This window comes from Chiloscyllium plagiosum, unplaced genomic scaffold, assembly GCF_037043375.1.
Source record: "Chiloscyllium plagiosum isolate Xiang-an unplaced genomic scaffold, Cpla_swu_hap1 HiC_scaffold_3, whole genome shotgun sequence".
In the NCBI taxonomy this organism is placed as follows: domain Eukaryota; kingdom Metazoa; phylum Chordata; class Chondrichthyes; order Orectolobiformes; family Hemiscylliidae; genus Chiloscyllium; species Chiloscyllium plagiosum.
The window spans coordinates 86,246,468-86,266,129 of NW_028270141.1; the positions used below are offsets into that span (position 1 = coordinate 86,246,468).

Genomic DNA, 19,662 nt, shown 5'->3' on the forward strand with positions numbered 1-19,662 from the left:
TGCTTTGAGGCAGCAGTGCTAACCACTGAGCCTAATTGATTGTTGCACCTGCATGCTAGTTTTTAGTGACTTATGAAAAGGACAGCAGGTCCCTTTATACCTCAACACTTCATAACCTCTCATTGTCATATTCTTGTGTTTCTTCATTATTGCAGAATCAAATAGGTTTAAGTAACAAACTGATGACTTACAGTGACAGTAACTTACGTACACATCCTTGGTCTTCATTGTTGTTGGTTGGCCTCCTCATGAATGTAATGTCATCCTGATACTTGGTTCATATCAACTCTTAAAGTAGTATGACAATATCCTTATATATCCAAGATGAAATTACATGTAACAAGACTAAAATATTATATATATGTGTGTGTGTATGTGAATATATATAAAATATATATATATATATATATATATAGATATATATATGCGCATACACATTATTTAAATCGATTTGCAACTACTTCATCTGCATAATATAGAAGCAGTTTGACAATTCTTCAGGAACACATTATAAGCAATCTCCTGGTGATCAAGACATTATACACTTGATTGTACTCAACTTGTTTGTGTGGTGATCATTTTGCATGAGGTTATAATGTCCATCAAATCATGGAATCATACAGTGCAGAAGAGGCCCTTCAGAACATCAAGTCTGCACCATCAGAAGTGTACTACTACTTACACTAGTCCCACTTTCTTGCATTAGCCCCACAGCCTTGAATATTACATTTGAAATGTTCATCCAAGTACATTTTAAAAGGCTGTGACATTTCCTCCCTCAGCTACCCTCCTCGGCAGAACTGTCTAGACGCCACTATGCTCTGAATAATACAGAAATTCCTCAAATCCCCTCTAAACCTCTATCTCATTTAAAAATTATTCCCCGTTGTTATTAACACTTCAGTTAATTCACCCTATGAAGATCCCTCACAATCTTACACACCTCTATCAAGTTCCCCCCTCAATCTTCTGTGCTCTAAAGAAAACAGCCCAAGTTTATCCAGCCTCTCTTCATAGCTGATAGGCTCCATCCCAGGCAGCATCCCAGTGAATCTCCTATTTACTGCCTTCCAAGTATACCGCTGTAATTATATTCTTCCTGCAGTGCAATGACCAGAACTGCACACAGTACCCCAGAGCTGTGGTCTAACCAAAATTCTGTACAGCTCGCAACTTGAGCTGTACTCTTGCAATCAGCCTCATCCTGAATGTTGTCCAGGTCTTGCTGCATGTGGCCATGGACTGCTTCAGAGTGTGAGCAGTCATGAACGATGCTGACCATTGCACAAACAGCAAATGTCTGCAATTCTTACCTCAGGATGGGGAGAAAGTCATTGATGAAGCAGCTGACAATGGTTGGGCCTAAGAGACTACCCAGAAAAATTTCTGGAGCGATTGTGCTGTTGCTGGGATGATTAGCCTCCAACAAGCAGAACAAACTTCTTATGTGCTAAAGGAGAGTTTATCCCAATTCCCATTGACTCCAGTTTTGCTATGGCTCCTTCATGTCACTCTCTGTTAAATGCTGTCTTGATGTCAAGGCCAGCATCCCTCACTTTCTCTTTTGAGTTCAGTTCTTCTGTATATGTTTGGAGCATGGACGTAATGAGGGACTTAAGAACTGAGAAAGACTGGAGGAAAGTAGGTTCCATAGTGTAGTGGTTATCATGTCTGCTTTACATGCAGCAGGTCCTGGGTTCAGGCCCCAGTAGAACCATCACATTCATGGGCTCAGTGGTTAGAACTGCTGCCTCATAGCACCAGGGTCCCAGGTTCGATTCTAGCCTCGGGCAACTGTCTGTGTGAGTTTCCTCTGAGTGCTCTGGTTTCGTTCCCACAGTCCAAAGATGTGCAGGTCAGGTGAATTGGCCATGCTAAATTGCCCATAGTGTTAGGTGCATTAGTCAGAGGGAAATGGGTCTGGGTGGGTTACTCTTCGGAGAGTCGGTGGGGACTGGTTGGGTCAAAGGGCCTGTTTCCACACTGTAAGGAATCTAATCTAAACTATGAGTATGTGCCACTTGATAGTGCAATTGATGACAACTTTCATTTTGCAATTGAGGGTAAACTGATTGGACGGTAGTTGATCCTGTTTTTATGGACAGTATTCTCCACCTTGTTGCATTGATGACAATGTTATAATTGTATAGGAACAAATTGGCTAGGAGCTTAGCTAGTTCAGCAGCACATTCTTCAATGCTATTGCCAAGCTGTCAGGATCCATATCCTTTGCACTGTCCAGTGCCTTCAGCTATTTATTGATTTCCACATGAAGTGAATCATATTCACTGAAGGCTGGCACCTTTGATGCTACAGACCTCAAGAGGAGGCTAAGATGAATAATCTGTCTGAAAATTCATGTAGATGGTGCAGCCATGGGCTATACATAGTTAGGAAAAAGGACATTTGTGGAACCTTCTCCGCTTATGAGATGTTTAATTATCCACCATCATTCACGTCTGGATACAAGTGAACTACAGAGCTTATATATGACCCAATGGTTGTGGGACCATTTGCTATGTCTTTCATTTGCTGATACACTGCTTGGCATGTAAGTGATTCCATATTGTGCAGAATTTTTTCATCAGTTTTAAGGTATAGCTACTGACCTGTCCTCCTTCACTCTTCCTTGAACCAGGATTGATTCGGCATGGTGGCCTTGTTCCAGATGTTAAAAATCACACATCACCAGGTTAGGGTCCAACAGGTTTAATTGGAAGCACTAGCTTTCAGAGGTTGTCACCCACCTGCTGAAGGAGCAGCACTCCGAAAGCTAGTGCTTCCAATTCAACCTGTTGGGCTATAGCCTGGTGTTGTGTGATTTTTAACTTTGTACACCCCAGTCCAACACCGGCATCCCCACATCATTGTTCCAGATGGGTAGTCTTGGTTTGGCATGCTCTCCGGGTTTAGCAGTCTTGTCCCACCGTGGAGGTCTTCATCAGTGGTGGCTTCTGGGGATTCCAATGTTCATTGCTTTAGCCAGCTTTCCCGAACTGAAATTCATCTGAGATTAACTTTGCCTGGATCGTTTTTCTTCTTATCTATGACTTATTAATACAGGTGCAGTGGTATAGAGACTTATAAAACTTCTCACTATGTTTGTTATTATAAAAATGCACGTGACAGTAAATTGCTATTCTATTATATCCCCTAGCTTAGTGGTAATGGTAGACAGGCTATGAGGTTATGGTTTATAGTAGAATAAAATCCTGCTGTTGCTGATAGTCGACAGAGCCTCCTTTATACTCAGTCTTGAACTGCTAGATTTATTTAAAATCTATCCCATTTAGCATATGTGCAATTGATAGTACCACACAACACAATGGAGTGTGTCCTCAATGTGAAGATGGGAGTTGGCTCCACAAGATGTGTGTGGTGATTACACCTACGGATACTGCATGGACACGTGCATCTACAACAGGTAGATTAGTAAGAATGAAGTCAAGTAAGTCATCGCTTTCTTGTTGATTTCCTTACCACTTGCTGTAGACCCAGACAATGAGTTGTCCCTCCAAGGACTTGGATCAATTCAGTCAGTAGTTTAAGATTAAATTACTTACAGTGTGGAAACAGGCCCTTCGGCCCAACAAGTCCACACCGACCCGCCAAAGCGCAACCCACCCAGACCCATGCCCCTATATTCACCCCTTCACCTAACACTATGGGCAATTTAGCGTGGCCAATCCCACCTAACCTGCACATTTTTGGATAGTGGGAAGAAACCGGAGCACCCAGAGGAAACCATGCAGTCACGGGGAGAATGTGCAAACTCCACACAGAGAGTCACCTGAGGCGGGAATTGAACCGGGTCTCTGGCGCTGTGAGGCAGCAGTGCTAACCACTGTGCCACCATGCCGCCCAGAACTCATGAAATACTTTTGATGATGAACATTGTAGTCCTCAATCCGGAATACGTTCTGTGCCTTTGTCAACCTTAATGCTTCTTTTAATTGGTGTTAACATAGAGCAGTACTGATTCACTAGCTGAGAGGGGTGTGCAAAGTGGTAGGTGCTAATCAGGTTTCCTTGCCCATGTTTGATCTGATGCCATGAGATTTCAAGCAGACTAGAAACAGTGCTGAAGACTCCTAGAGCAACTCCGTCCTAGCTGCCATTTCTGGTGGTTGTGTCCTGTCAGTGGGGCTTGACATATCCAAAGGTAATGATGGCATGTCTGGCATATTTTAAAGTTAGGATTTCATGAGAATGAGCGTGTCAGGATGTTGGTCAACTAGTCAATGGGACAGCTCAACCAATTTTGGCACAAGATCAAAGGTAGAGTTACCTATGGCTTCCATGCAGAAGTGCCAGGGCTACATTTCATCCTGGATGAAATGATCATCACGACTGGAACATCATGAAGGTACAATAGTAGGGAGGGGATGTCACTTTATTCATTAGCTCTGCTGTTGGAGGTTGCATCTTGGAATTCCGAAAGCCATGTACTTGAATTGCTCGAAGTCCAAGTGGCAGGATGTTTGTATTTGTTCATGTCAACTTTAGTCTTTAGATGTGTTTACTAATTTAGTTTTGGCCTACTATGTTAATTGATCTTAATAATGGCAAAATTTTCCACTGTTTGACCTCCTCTACACAATATGTCACATTCACAATGTGGATAATCTGTCTGCCTTCCTATTTAAGGTTCTTTCACTCTAAATCTTCACTATGGTCTGTTGGCTGCCAATCTTATGTATGTGCTTACATTTATGCCAGTCTCTGGCACTCCTAGTTGTTGCTGCAATTACGCTGCACTTGGTTGCATCCTATCACAGCCTTTGATTGTATCCATAAGACCAGAGTTATTGCATAGGTCAATCTAAATTCCTTTTGCATCACAAGACCTGCAAAAATCTTGGTATGCAGTACGGCTTCACACTGGGGCAACAGCCGTGTTATTTGCACAGTGTGCTTGATTTCTGCATCCCGACCACAGAGTCAATACTAGTAAATGCACCTAATGCTTGTTGATATTGTTAGGCAAAAGTGAGGACTGCAGATGCTGGAAATTAGAGTCGAGACTGTGGTGCTGGAAAAGCACAGCAGGTCAGGCAGCAACTGAGGAGCAGGCGAATCAACGTTTCGAGCAAAAGCCCTGATATTGTTGTCCAGCTAAAATGACTTCATTTTTTCCAGCACCATTTAGCAATCAGTCAATGCCACAATCTTCCTTTGTCTCCAAGAGTTTTTTTTTGGGAAATTTTTGATGTCCGTTGAAGCCATAGCCAGCTCCATTATTCACTCATACAGCTCCGTCTCTGAGAAAGCACAGTCCTTGCCCGTTTCCTGGTCCTCACTAAAAATCTGATCAATTGCTTCCTGTAGCTGTTGCCTGCAAGACATCCATTCTAGATGATGAATTATAAATTTCACTTCTACTCGAAGCTGAAACTCTACCATCTATGTGGATTAGCAGGACTTCTCTCGTCTGACAGGTCTGTAGTGATGACTGTGCAATTACTCATTTCCAATGGCATCACTCTTTGCTTATCTGATACGGCAATGGCTATTCCAAAAAAAACTGTAGCTCCAGTAACTGTAACTGTGGATCAAGCTTTGTGTTTTGAATGTTTTCTTTGCATGAGAGTAAGATCTCAGAATGTCTTAAAGGCCCTGCAGTTTCTACAGCCCAACTTGGAATCAACTCATTGCACACATGAAACATCAATCTCGTCAGCTCATCAATCCAGCACTCACAGTTCAACCAGTGACTTTTCTCTGGTGCCCCAGTATCAATGCATTGCTTTGAATCTTGTTTGAGGCCTTTTCCTATGGTTGTCATATTTGCAACACTGCCTTCATTTTTTTAGGATATATCACCTCTGATCACCATCTTGTATTCTGCGTTAGCTTCCTTAACATAGAATTACATTCTCATATTGGATTAGTAAGTAGGACAAGTTTAATTTGCTTAGATTTACTCAATCATACTTACTTAACAGTCAAATTGATAACTTGTACAGTCAGTTCTTCTATAATGCCGTAGTTGCATTGCGGCAACACCTCGCCTAATAGAAATAATGGGGCCTATGAGAAAAGTGGGGTTAGACCAGCAAAAAAAATCACTCATGATCGCTGGAATATCACCTAAAAGTCTAACGCAAAGTGTATAGCACAGCGTGAATGAAGGTTGACATCATATTTATTAACAAAAGTAAATTTAAAACAATAGATATATTTTAAAAAAGGAAGGAAGTTGCTCTCTCACAGAAAGCTGCTCTCTCAGCAGCTGATGTCAGGACATGTGCAGAATGGCATGAAGACCTGTACTGAGATGATGCATGTGTGGAACGAAGCACACAAACTGAACCCAGCTGGAATTGTGCTATTGCCAGCAGAGGTGAGCATTCTCAAAAATACCCTTCCCTAATTCTTCAGCAACATTATAGCCAAATCATGCTGTTGAAATGCACATTATCCCAGGACTACCTGTAGTTACAAAGCAACTCATCTACACATCATTAGTCTTGCATGCTGCTGCTTCGTGGCTGCCTTTATATTTCTTGCTCATTTACATCATATTGTCGTTTCTCTTTGGAATTCCCTATCCCAGAATGAGGTAGAAACCTAATCATTGATCATGCTTAAAAGAAAATGGTAGCAGTTGCTCACTGCCTCAAGGAAGTGTCCTATGCCAAGCTATCTCCAGTTGCCCCATCAATAATTTTCCCACCACCACAACATCAGAGTGGGATGATGATAACGTCAATAGCTAGGGCTTAATTCACAAAATTTTGTTGATTTGGTATGATTTATTGTAGTTGCGTGCATCTAAGTCCAGTGAAAAGTTTTGTTTTGTGAGCAGTACAGGCAGATCATAGCAAACAGTGACATACAAATCATAGGGTGCTTAGCCAGAGTGAGGCTTACAAGGTTACAGCTGCACAGAAGATTCACAAAGCAAGATCAATATTAAAAAGATTAACAATTATTTGAACCTCGAGAGGTCCATTCATTAGTTTAATAACAGCAGGTATGAAGCTGTTCTCGAACCGGTTAGTGTGTATGTTTAAGCTTATGCATCTTCTGCCTGATGGAAGAGGTTGGAAGAGAGCATTACCGGGGTGGGTGGGGTCTTTGATGATGTTGGCAGTCTTTCTGTAGCAATGAGAAATGTAAATGGAATCCATGATGAGAGGTTGGCATCCGTGACGGTCTGGTCTGTGCACACAACTTTTTGTAGTTTCTTACAATCCTGGGCAGAGCAGCTGTTGTACCAGTCCATTTTGCATCCAAATACAATGCTTTCAATGGTGAATCTGTAAAGGTTGGTGAGGGCCCTTATGGACATACTGAATTTCCTAAGCCCCTTGAGGAAGAAGAGGCATTGTTGTGCCTTCTTGACTGTCACATCTACGTGGGAAGTCCTGGACAGTTGTCAGTTATCATCACTCCTAGGAAATTGATGCCCTCAAACCTCTCCATCTCAGCTCGGTTGTAGATTGGGGTGGGGCCTCCTCCTTTCTTCCTGAAGTGAATAATCAGTTCTTTTATTTTGCTGACATTGAGAGATTGTTACCTTTGCAACATCACACCAAGTCCTCTATCTCCTTCCTGCATTCAGAGTCATCATTGTTTGATATCTATCCTGTAACAGTGGTATTGTCAACAAATATGTGTAGATGGCATTCATAAAAAATTTGACTACACAGTCATGAGTGTACAGGGAGCACATTTGAGGGCTGAGAACACAACCTTACAGGGCGCCAGTGTTGAGGATTTTTGTGGAGGAGTGCAGTTGTCTATCTTCACTGATTGCAGTAGGTGGGTCAGGAAACTGAGGAGTCGAGGGTGGAGCTGAGACCTATGTGATAGCATTTGAGATTAGTCTGGAAGGGTTTATAGTGTTGATGTAATCAATGAGTAGGAGCCTGACGTATGTATTCTTGTCATCCAGATATTCCAGGGATGCATGTAGGGCTAAGGAAACTGTGTCCATTGTGGACCTAGTGGGGTGGCATGGTGGCTCAGTGGTTAGCACAGCTGCCTCACAGCACCAGGGTCCCAGGTTCGATTCCAGGCTTGGGTGACTGTCTGTGTGGAGTTTGCACATTCTCCCTGTGTCTGCATGGGTTTCCTCTGGGTGCTCCGGTTTCCTCCCACATTCCAAAGATGTACCGGTCAGATGAATTGGCCATGCTAAATTGCCCATAGTGTTAGGTGCATTAGTCAGAGGGGCTGGGTGGGTTACTCTTCGGAGGGTTGGTGTGGACTGGTTGGGCCGAAGGGCCTGTTTCCACACCGTAGGGAATCTAATCTAATTTCACCAGTAGGTAAAGATCAAGACAAGCTGGGAGGCTAGAGTTGATGTGGGCCATGACCAGTGTCTTGAAGCACTTCATGATTATGGAGGTCAGAGCCACTGGGCAGTGCTCATTAAAGCACATTGCATGTGTTTTCTTTGGTACTGGGATGATGGTGGCCTTCTTGAAGCAGGTGGGGACTTTGGTTTGTAGCAAGCAGCTGTTGAAGATGTCAATGAATACGTCCGGCAGCTGGTCTGCACAAGATCTAAGTGCATGGCAAGACCCTCTGTCTGGGCCCATTGTGTTCCTCGGGATTAACACTGCTCACCATGTTAGCTTGACACTGTGATAGGGCATATCAAAACTATCATGCAATGATAACTGATACCTTGATCAACCCAGCAGCCATTAAAACGTATGAAATGGCCTACATCCAACACTTCCATCCCTGACCATCCCAAGTTTACTTTAGATTATCTGGAAGGAGAAGGTGTTCCAAAATTTGAACAACATGTTTTGTGCTACTGTGTAAATCCACATATCATTTTCTCCACTGCAGAATATGGTCATCATGTTTTGTCTCTTGCACAACTGAGTCACGTCACTTATGAGATCCAATGCCAGTGAGATACCAGGTATGTTAGTCTAAGTAACTGGCAGAACATAGAGTCATAGAGTAAACAGACCCTTCGATCCAATGCATCCATGCTGATCAGATATCCTAAATTAATCTAGTCCCATTTGCCAGCATTTAGTCTATATCTCTCTAAACCATTCCTATTCATGTACTCATCCAGATACTTATTAAATGTTGTCATTGTACTAGACTCCATCACTTCCCTGGCAGCTCATTCCTACCCTCTGCATGAAAACGTTGCCCCTTACATCCCTTTTAAATCTTTCCCCTCTCACCTTAAACCAATGCTCTCTAGTTTTGGACTCCGCTACCCGGGGTAAAAGACCTTGGCTATTTACTCTCTCTATGCCCCACATGATTTCATAAACTTCTATAAGGTCACCCCTCAGCCTTTGATGCTCCAGAGAAAATAGCCCCAGTCTATTCAGCCTCTCCCTACAGCTCAAACACTCCAATCCTGGCAACATCCTTGCAAATCTTTTCTGAACCCTTTCAAGTTTCACAACGTCCTTCCTATAACACAATTGAACACAGTATTTCAAAAGTGGCCTAACCAATGTCCTATATACCCTCAACACGACCTTCTAACTCTTATACTCATTGCACTATTCAATGAAAGAAAGCATACCAAATACCTTCTTAACTATCCTGTCAATCTGCGACTCTACTTTCACAGAACTATGAAGCTGCACGCCAAGGTCTCTTTGTTCAGCAACATTTGCCAGGACTTTACCATTCAGTATATAAGTATTGCCTGGGTTTGCCTTTCCTAAATGCAGCACCTCACATTCACCAAAAGATCAAACACATCCTGTTGACCACTTACAGATAGCAGCACGCCCTTGTGCTTAACCAATCTGTGCTTGCAAACTTCAGAAGCGTATATCCACCATTAGATGGGTTTCTGCTATTGGAAATCATTTATTAAATAATCCAGACTGTTCTAAGAGTTACACCAGAATGGAATTTACGAACATCAGCCATGTATGATACATTTGTACTGCTAGAAGCTACATACATAAATAGTCAGCACTCAGTTTTCTGAAGGCAAAAGGAATACAAACATTGCAACTATTTGAAAGAGCGGGGTCATGGAAACAGCCAAACTCTGCTGCATTTCCATGGCAATACCCTGACCAATCAGTATCAACCTCTTAGTCTGAGAATTAAGTTTGACAGTTTACTGTTCTTGAACAAATCTCCATGCTCATTATGGCCCAACCCACCAGCAACAGTCTCATTTTGTACAAATTGTCTTTCTTTCTCCCAAGGTTTGTTTCTTGCATCCTAATTCTGATGAATGCAAGATGAAAAACTTCAAATTCCAGTCTCCTGTAAGCAATGTTTAAGTTCGGTTTCAAAAAGCTTTTCCATCTCCAAGATTATGCAATAAAAATATTCTGTGCAAAATTTCCGCATGAGGCTAAACTAAACAAACTGAATAAAAGAAAAATTGAGAGTTCCTACATTAGAATTACCATTGTGAATCTAGAATACCCCACCCTTGCTGACAACAATGACAATGTTCCTTGCTTTGTGGCTGCACTAAATGACAAGACAATACAGCAGTTCTGTGAACCTGGTATCACTGACTATGGGGGAGGCTGCTAAAGGACAAGGTAAGGCAGGGTGCTGTGAGCATCTCGGTAAGCTCAAAGTCAATTAGCAATAAGAGATAAAGTAAGCAGGTTGGAGATGCAACGCAGTCTAGTTCATGAGCTGCCTATGAGTGTAAAGTGTTCTTGCCACAGCATTACAATGTTAGTTACAATTGCCTCCTGAGATGCCGCACTGAACTACAGAACTGGGTGGTATGGTGGCTGTGTGGTTAGCACTGCTGCTTCTGAGTTCAATTCCAGCCTTGGGTGACTGGCTGTGTGGAATTTACACAGTCCCTCCATGTTTATGTAAGTTTCTACCAAGTGCTCTGGGGTTTCATCCCATGTTGAAACTTTATTGCTGGAACAGCACAGCAGGTCAGGCAGCATCCAGGGAACAGGAGATTCGACGTTTCGGGCACAGGCCCTTCTTCAGGAATGTGCCCGAAACGTCGAATCTCCTGTTCCCTGGATGCTGCCTGACCTGCTGTGCTGTTCCAGCAATAAAGTTTCAACTTTGATCTCCAGCATCTGCAGACCTCACTTTCTCCTCGAAGATTTCATCCCATGTCCAAAGATGTGCAGGTTAGGTGGATTTGCCATAGTGAAATTGCCCTGTTGTGTCCAAGGCTGTGTAGGCTAGATGGATTAGCTATTGTAAATGCAGGGTTATTGGAGATGAGGTGGGTTTGGAAAGGAAGCCCTTCAATGGGTCGGTGCAGACTCAATGGGCTGATTGTCCTCTTCCTGCACTGTAGAGATTCTTTGATCCCTAATATAAGTGGGTGCGTGATGTGCCATAAGGTTGGCAGATGTTGGATACCGATGTTTATGGACACAGGGTGTGTGTGTGGCCTATGTACATGAAAGATGCTGGTACAGTGAGGTTTTGGTACCTTGTGTTCAACATGAAGTCCTTTCAGAGCAAATGGCAAGCTGGAGCTGCCAGACACTCCCTTTGACTTCCTAGTCAAGAATTGTTTGTTGAGATCTGCAGTTGATAACATCATTAACAAGCAATAATGCCTCTTAATAAACAAATTGCCTCTGTCTAGTGAGAATTTCACCTCGGTGCCTTGAACTTAATGCAACAACTTGATCCCATTGTTGAGTAAGGCCTGCCTGGAATGTGTGTGATTCTACCAGTTTTCTCCATCACAGCCCACGACTTTCAGGCCCCAATAAGATTCAACCCTATATATTTTGTTATTGAATCTGACATGACTACTGAAATATGCCACAGTGGTTTTGGGTAAGTCGGTATGGTGAGTGATAAGGGCAAAAGGTGGCAGGGTTATGGGTTGGCAAAAATTAGCATGAAGTTGGCATTGGGGATACAAAAGGCCATAGTGCGAGAGCAGGGCATAATCGGCAAGGAAGGTATGAGGTGGGGAACATAGATGGGGTATGCAGAATGTGTGGGGTATCAGAGGGTTGAGGAGTGAGGGCTAGAGGGCCATTTTTCTTTTTTTGGTTTGTCACAACAGGGACAAATCCCAGAGCACCAAGGCAGGCCTTTGAAACAGGCCAGCTCCTATAGCTAACTTTGCATGTTTCCATTGCAATAGGCCTTACAGGGGAGAGAAAAAAAAATCAGTTCTGCACATCTGAGGGCCAAATTTTCTCCAAATTCCACTGAAACGTTAGCCTTGGGCTTTGAGGAATCTGTGTTGTGTTGAGAAACATTGAGAAAAGGATGCCAAGTTAAGAGTTTGCCAAAGGACAGGCTGTGTACTGACATAAAAGATTCACATATTTGCTTGTTTTGCACAATGCTGTAGCTAGTGCTGCTGGTTAAACATGTGAAATAAACTGGCCCACAAAGTGCAGAACACGCTAACTCTCTTCACACACACACGAGAAATATCATATCAACCTCAAGGGCTAACTGAGGAATAACATAAAAAAAAGTATTCAAAGTTTGTGAGAAGATTTGTAGCTCGGGTGCTCGTTGTTGTGGTTCTGTTCGCCGAGCTGGAAGTTTTTGTTGCAAACGTTTCGTCCCCTGGCTAGGCGACATCATCAGTGCTTGGGAGCCTCCTGCGAAGCGCTTCTTTGATGTTTCCTCCGGTGTTTATAGTGGTCTGTCCCTGCCGCTTCTGGTTGTCAGTTTCAGCTGTCCGCTGTAGTGGTTGGTATATTGGGTCCAGGTTGATGTGTTTGTTGGTGGAGTTTGTGGATGAATGCCATGCCTCTAGGAATTCCCTGGCTGTTCTCTGTCTGGCTTGCCCTATGATAGTAGTGTTGTCCCAGTCGAATTCATGTTGCTTGTTGTCTGCGTGTGTGGCTACTAAGGATAGCTGGTCGTGTCGTTTCATGGCTAGTTGATGTTCGTGGATGCGGATTGTTAGCTGTCTTCCTGTTTGTCCTATATAGTGTTTTGTGCAGTCCTTGCATGGTATTTTGTACAAAACACTATATAGGACAAACAGGAAGACAGCTAACAATCCGCATCCACGAACATCAACTAGCCACGAAACGACACAACCAGCTATCCTTAGTAGCCACACACGCAGACAACAAGCAACATGAATTCAACTGGGACAACACTACTGTCATAGGGCAAGCCAGACAGAGAACAGCCAGGGAATTCCTAGAGGCATGGCATTCATCCACAAACTCCATCAACAAACACATCAACCTGGACCCAATATACCAACCACTACAGCGGACAGCTGAAACTGACAACCGGAAGCGGCAGGGACAGACCAGTATAAACACCGGAGGAAACATCAAAGAAGCGCTTCGCAGGAGGCTCCCAAACACTGATGATGTCGCCTAGCCAGGGGACGAAACGTTTGCAACAAAAACTTCCAGCTCGGCGAACAGAACCACAACATAAAAAAAGTACATCATTCAGAAAATCTCAAGATTCACTTGGGACTGATATCAATAAATAAGTTTAGGCAGACCAGCAATCAAAGGTTTTCTGCCATTCATTAAGATCATAGCTTGACACGTGCATTATGAGACAAAAATCCTTTAATTCACTTACTGCCTAAATATCTATTTTGAAAGTATTCAATGACTGAACATCCACAAATTTCTTGTTAGAAAATTCCAAAGGTTCACAACCTTCAGATTGAAGAACTTTCTTTCCATCTGAGTCCTCAACATATGGTTATTTATCTTGAGACAACAGGACCCTAGCATTTTAGACACTTTAGCCGGAGGAAAGAGTTTTCCAGCATCTACCTTGTCAAGCTATCTTCTAAAAATGTAACTGCATCCATGAGATCACCCATTATTCTGGTAAACTTCAGAGAATGTAGGCCTGTTCTACTCAACTGTTGATCATACAACAACCTGTGTTCTTTTTTATCACCCCTAGAGTAGTTGGGACTTGACCTTGGGCCTATGAGTCCAGAGTTAGGGACACTACACGACAACCTTCTCATCCCAATTATTAATCAAGTAAGCCTGTGCTGCATGTCCTCTGTATTTCCTTTCTTCTATTACCTCAGGTAAGACAATCCTATGCACAGTGTTTAAAGGTATAGCCGTATACAGGGTAGGTAATTTCTGCTAAATCTCACTCTTTTGCAACAGCCCTGATGATGGATCAAAGCTGGACAGCTGGTTTGTAATGCAAAGTGAAGCCAAGAGCATGGATTCAATTTCTGTACCGGTTAAGGTTTCCATGAAGGTCCTAACTTCTCAACCTTGCCGGAGGAGTGATGAACCTCCGGTTAAACCAACACTAGTTGTCTCTGTAATGAGGGAATGCCAGATATGATGAGTTTAGAACTTTGTCACTGAAACTGGCATTATCAGCAAATGTGGGTATCAACCCCTCTTCTTAATCATTGATACAAATTATAAAGACCTAAGAAGCAAGCAATGTTCCTTGCAAAACACAACTACAGCCTGCTATCCTTAAAATAACCCATTGTTACACCGCATAAATGCAAACTCTTTATTATGGATGTTAAACTGAAATTTTATCTAATTGTCATTTTGTTTCTTTTAAGGTACCTTCATTCAGAACTAGCAGTAATGACATTTGTATAAATTAATGTATCTTTGGAGTATTGTTCTAGTTTCCTTCTGATGTGGAGATGCCGGTGTTGGACTGGGACCGAAGTCCTGACAAGTGGCAGCGCTCCAAAATCTTGTGAATTTAAATAAATCTGTTGGATTATATGTGACTTCTGACTAATTTCCCTCTGTTGGTTAAATAATCTGGTCTATGCAAATATGTTACAATCCAATAAACGTTACGTAACAAGCTGTAGTGCACTGCGTTATTGAATGCCTTTTGAAAATCCAAATATCCATTGGTTCCCCTTTATCCATACGACTAATTCCAGCCTTAAAAACTGAAACAAATTGAGCGCATACAATTTCACTTGCAGAAAGACACATTGATTCTTCTGAAATATCATATTCTTCCAATTCTCCACAGACCTTGTAATTTATTCCAGTGACTTCCCAGGCACGGAGTAGATCAGTCACTAAATGGTAAAGTGCCTGTAATTTTGGAGTCCCAAATACAGTGGAGTTTTAATAGTGGCTCAGTGATCAGTCCCCCAGACCCAGTGCAACCTGACTAACAGGCCAGGCCACCAACTGGGTGGAGAAGCATATCAGTGACATCATTCTACAAGATCCAAGCCAATGTATGCACTACCTTTGCAGCCCTGTCGTTTAACACTCTTGGGTGTAGGCCACAAGGCGCAGCAGATTAGTTATCTTTTTAGTCTCATTAGTCTGTCCATGACTTTCTCTTTTCCAATATTAATTACTTTAAAAGTTCCTCACGAAGAATAAATCCTTGATCCCTCACAGGGAATGCTGTCATAGCAGACCGCCTGAGGAGGAGAGTCGGAGGGTGGGCAAAGGAGAGTGGATCCTACGAGGAAGCTTGGCTGGTGGGTGGAGAGGAGGGTGAGAGGTATCAGGTAATGCTGCCAGGCGGGGAAGAGGGAGAACTCAAGCTAGTGATGGACTCGGAGGTTTTGGGGAGGGGGGCGCGGGGTGGCAGTGAGAGAACACCCGTTCTCGAACATTGACCTGTCCATCTAATTCCCTCCGAACGAAGTTGCCGCGTTTCTGCATACCTTGGACGCCCAGCCGACAGCAGCTCAGGTAGAAAGGCTGGATAACTTGGATCCTCATCATTATCGGGAAATTTCCAAAGCTGAGAAACTGCCCACAGCATTTCCAGCCTTGGCTGAAAGCTGGAATGAGTGTGGTGCTGGAAAAGCGCAGCAGGTCAGGCAGCATCCGAGCAGGAGAGTCGACATTTCATGCATAATTCCTGGAGAAAGGCCGAAACGTCGATTCTCTTGCACCTGCCGTGATTTTCCAGCGCCACACTCTCGACTCCGAGCTCCAGGTTCTCCTGGAGACTGGAATGAGAGGGTTCAGGTTGTGAAATAACTTTTTTCAGTCTTTGACCTGTCCACGTGACCCCAACCTGGCCCGTATGTTTTGTACTTCTGTCTCTTTGTAAATTAAGAACGAAAAGATTTTCAAACATACCTCGTATTGTGTCCGTCCCCGTCCCGTAAACAGACGCTATTCTCAAACTTGTGATGACACTGTTTAATAAAGAATTCCCAACAGCTTTCTTCACTGTGAAAGGCAGCTTTCTAAAGATGAAGAATAAATGCAGCGCCGTCCCCAATCAGTTCGGACTGAGATAGAACTCAAGAGGAAAGACTGGTCATAACCGAGAATGTGGGCTGACCACCTGTTTATGATGGCACTTCAGCGGCGCTGTCAATCAGATTTATTGCTGCTTTACCTCAGCTACTTAGAGATCTGTTGCCAGCCGTTCCTTCCCACGCATTACATATCAAAGTGCAACAGGTTCACCTTTAGCTGCATATGCTGACTGATATTGGAGAGTGTTTCCCAGTATATGCGCTTGTCCTTTCTATCGGGCGAGGTTCTCACTGCAACTCCCCAATTGCAGGGGCTGGAAATTGTCTGAAACGTCTTTCAGATCCGGTGAAAGGTCACATAGTGGAAACGGTGGACTCGGTTACCTTACACACACGCCAAGCATTGATTTTATTATTTTGTCATTCCAGTTATGGCAAAATACTGTTTTGTTTCAAGACCCAACCGACAACAAACACAGACTTCCTCGTTTTATTGTTACCTCCAAAACACCATTGTCCAGTTTTCAAGTTGTTGATATCATTTGCAGTTAGTAAACGGATTCCTTTCGGCTCTCAAAGGGGTCTGGTGTCACATCCTGTCATTTTCAACTAATCCAGTCCAGGGGACATGCTGTCAGAATACCGGGTTTAAGGTTGTGCTGATAACTATTTATTTTGTTTAACTGTCGTTAATATTGTGGACATTGGCAGGTTTCCATGGCATTACCTACCTATCCCCATTAGAAAAATGTATATCAATTGGGTGTTATGAATTACAGTCATACAGCACAGAAAAAAGAGAAGCACAGAAGTAAAAGACATCTGCCATTCACCTTAGTTTGGTTTCAGGGTCAGCATGGACTAGTTAGATAGAAGGGTCCATTTCCATCCTGTATGATTATGACTCTAAGTACATGTCTATTGATTTAGTTGAATGTGCTAAGTTCAGGATTGCGACAAACATGAATCAAAAGTGTTTTGATTTCATCAGTGCTCAACTTGTGTGTTAGTATATGAACTACAGTTGTGCAGCTCAAAAGAGCTCATTGGCTACAGTCCAAGTGTTTATGAAACTGGGCCTGGCAATTCTCCAGAAAACTGCATTCATTTCAATGCAAGGGGCCGAACAGGGAAGGCAGATGAACTGAGGGACATAGGACTGGGATATCATGGTCAATACAGAGACATGGGTCAGCGATGGATAGGACTGGCAGCTTAATGTTCCAGAATATAAATGCTTTGGAAGGATAGAAAATGGTGGTGGTGGTGGTGGGGTGGGGAGGGGGTAAGCCAGAAAGGGTTTTCCTGGGAGTATACCAGGAAAAAGTTATTTGGGTGAAAATGAGAAATAAGAAAGGGATGATCACCTTATTGGAATTGTATTATAGACCCTCCAAAAGTCAGCAGGAAATTGAGAAACAAATTTGTAAGGAGATCTCACTTATCTGTAAGAATAATAGGGTGGTAATGGTAGGGTATTTTAATTTTCCCGATACACATTTAACAAAAAAAAGTCTGATTCAGTATATGGATGTACCAACGAGAGGTGCAAAACTTGAACTACTCTTGCGAAATAAGGTAGGGGAAGTCACCGAGGTGTAAGTGGGGAGCACTTTGGGCCCAATGGCCATAATTCTATTAGTTTTAAAATAGCGATGGAAAAGGATAGACTGGATCTAAAAGTTGAAGTTCTAAATTGGAGGAAAGCTAATTTTGCTGGTGTTAGGCATGAACTTTCAAAAGTCGATTGCAGACAGATGTTTGCAGGTAAAAGGGATGGCTGGAAATTGGGAAACCTTCAAAAATGAGATAACGAGGGCCCAGAGACAGTATATTCTTGTTGGTGTGAAAAGCAAGGCAGGTAGATGTAGGGAATGCTGGAAGACTAGAGAAATTTAGGTTTGAGTTAAGGAAAAGTAGTAAACATAGGTATAGACAGCAGAGATCAAGTGAATCTTTAGAAGAGTATAAAGGCAGTATGAGTATACTTAAGAGGGAAATCAGGAGGATAAGAAGAAGACATGAAATAGCTTTGGCAAATAGGGTTAAGGAGAATCCAAAGGGATTTTATAAATACATTAAGGACAAAAGGGTAACTAGGGAGAGAATAGGACCCCTCAAAGTTGAGCAAGGCAGCCTATGTGTGGAGTTGCAGGAGATGAGGAAGATACTAAATGAGTATTTTGCAATAGGATTTACTGTGGAGAAGGACACGGAAGATATAGAACGTGGGGAAGTAGATGGTGACATCTTGAAAATAGTCCATATTACAGGGGAAGTGGTGCTGGATGTCTTGAAACACAAAAGTGGATAAATCCCCAGAACCTGATCAGGTGTACCCTAGAACGTTAGGAAGCTAGGGAAGTGGTTGCTGGGCCCCCTGCTGAGATATTTGGATCATTGCTAGTCACAAGTGAGGTGCCGGAAGACTGGGGGTTGGCTAATATGGTGTCACTGTTTAAGAAAAGCGATAATGAAAAGCCAGGAAACTATCAACTGCTGAGACTGACATCGGTGGTGGGCAAGTTGTTGGAGGGAATCCTGATGGACAAGATTTATATGTATTTGGATAGGCAAGGATAGGGATAGTCAACATGGCTTAATGCGTGGGAAATGATGTCTCACTAACTTGGCTGAGGTTTTTGAAGAGGTAATGAGGAGGATTGATGAGAGCAGAGCGGTGGACGTGATCTATATGGACTTCAGTAAAGCTTTCGACAAGGTTCCCCATGGGAAACTGATTAGCAAGGTTAAATCCCATGGAATACAGGGAGAACTCGCCATTTGGATATTGAACTGGCTCAAAGGTTGAAGACAGAGGGTGGTGGTGGAGGGTTGCTTTTCAGACTGGAGGCCTATGACCAGTGGAGTGCCCACTTTAACCAGGAGGAGGAATAGATCAATACTGATGATTTGGAGATGCAGGTGTTGGACTGGGGTGTACAAAGTTATAAATCACACCAAGTTATAGTCCTACAGGTTTAATTGGAAGCACACTAGCTTTCGGAGCGACGCTCCTTCATCAGGTGGTAGTGGAGGGCTCAATCCTAACACAGAATTTATAGCAAAAATTTACAGTGCGATGTAACTGAAATCATACATTGAAAAATTGATTGTCTGTTAAGTCTTTCATCTGTTAGAATACAGTGATAGTTTCACTTCTTTCATGTGTAAATCACAAAACTTTTTTTATTAAAAAAGGTTGTATTCTCGGGTTAGCTGTTAACAATGGTGATAGCTAGATAATATGTTGAAGGTATTGGCCCCCTGTGTTCTCTGTCTATGCCATGATGTTTAGATTGATTCTAATCTAAAAATTGAGATAACGGAGTTTTACATAAATTCATGCAGTTTTTGAGCAAAGTACAATGTAACCCTGCAAGTACAAATTCACCCCACAAAATATTTGTGTGCATGTGGGTCTTTGTCTGTCTGTCTGTGTTGGGGGTTGTGAGTGTGAGAAAGTGTATGTGTGTGTGTGGTGAGTGCAGAGTGTCTTAAGTCTGTGACGGGGTACATGTGAGAGTGTGGGAGTGTGTGTGTCTGTAAGGGTGTGTGTGGGTGTCTGC

At 42.8% G+C, this 19,662-nt stretch overlaps 1 protein-coding gene across 6 annotated transcripts in view; it reads right to left on the reverse strand.

Moving 5' to 3' along the window:
* LOC122546175 (amine sulfotransferase-like) overlaps positions 1–16,611 on the reverse strand; it is a 124,461-nt gene extending 107,850 nt beyond the window's left edge. The window contains exon 1 of one of the 6 annotated variants that reach the window (XR_015753794.1): positions 15,545–15,838. Coding sequence is in view for 1 of the 6 variants with exons in the window: in XM_043684981.2 (XP_043540916.2) it covers positions 15,545–15,645 (101 nt within the window). In the remaining 5 variants the exon portion in view is untranslated. Of the gene's footprint in view, positions 1–15,544; positions 15,839–15,968; positions 16,342–16,593 lie in introns of those variants that run through there. The other 5 variants (XM_087981281.1, XM_043685007.2, XM_043684993.2 and 2 more) reach the window with 5 other exon arrangements.
* Between the last annotated feature and the right edge of the window lie 3,051 nt (positions 16,612–19,662).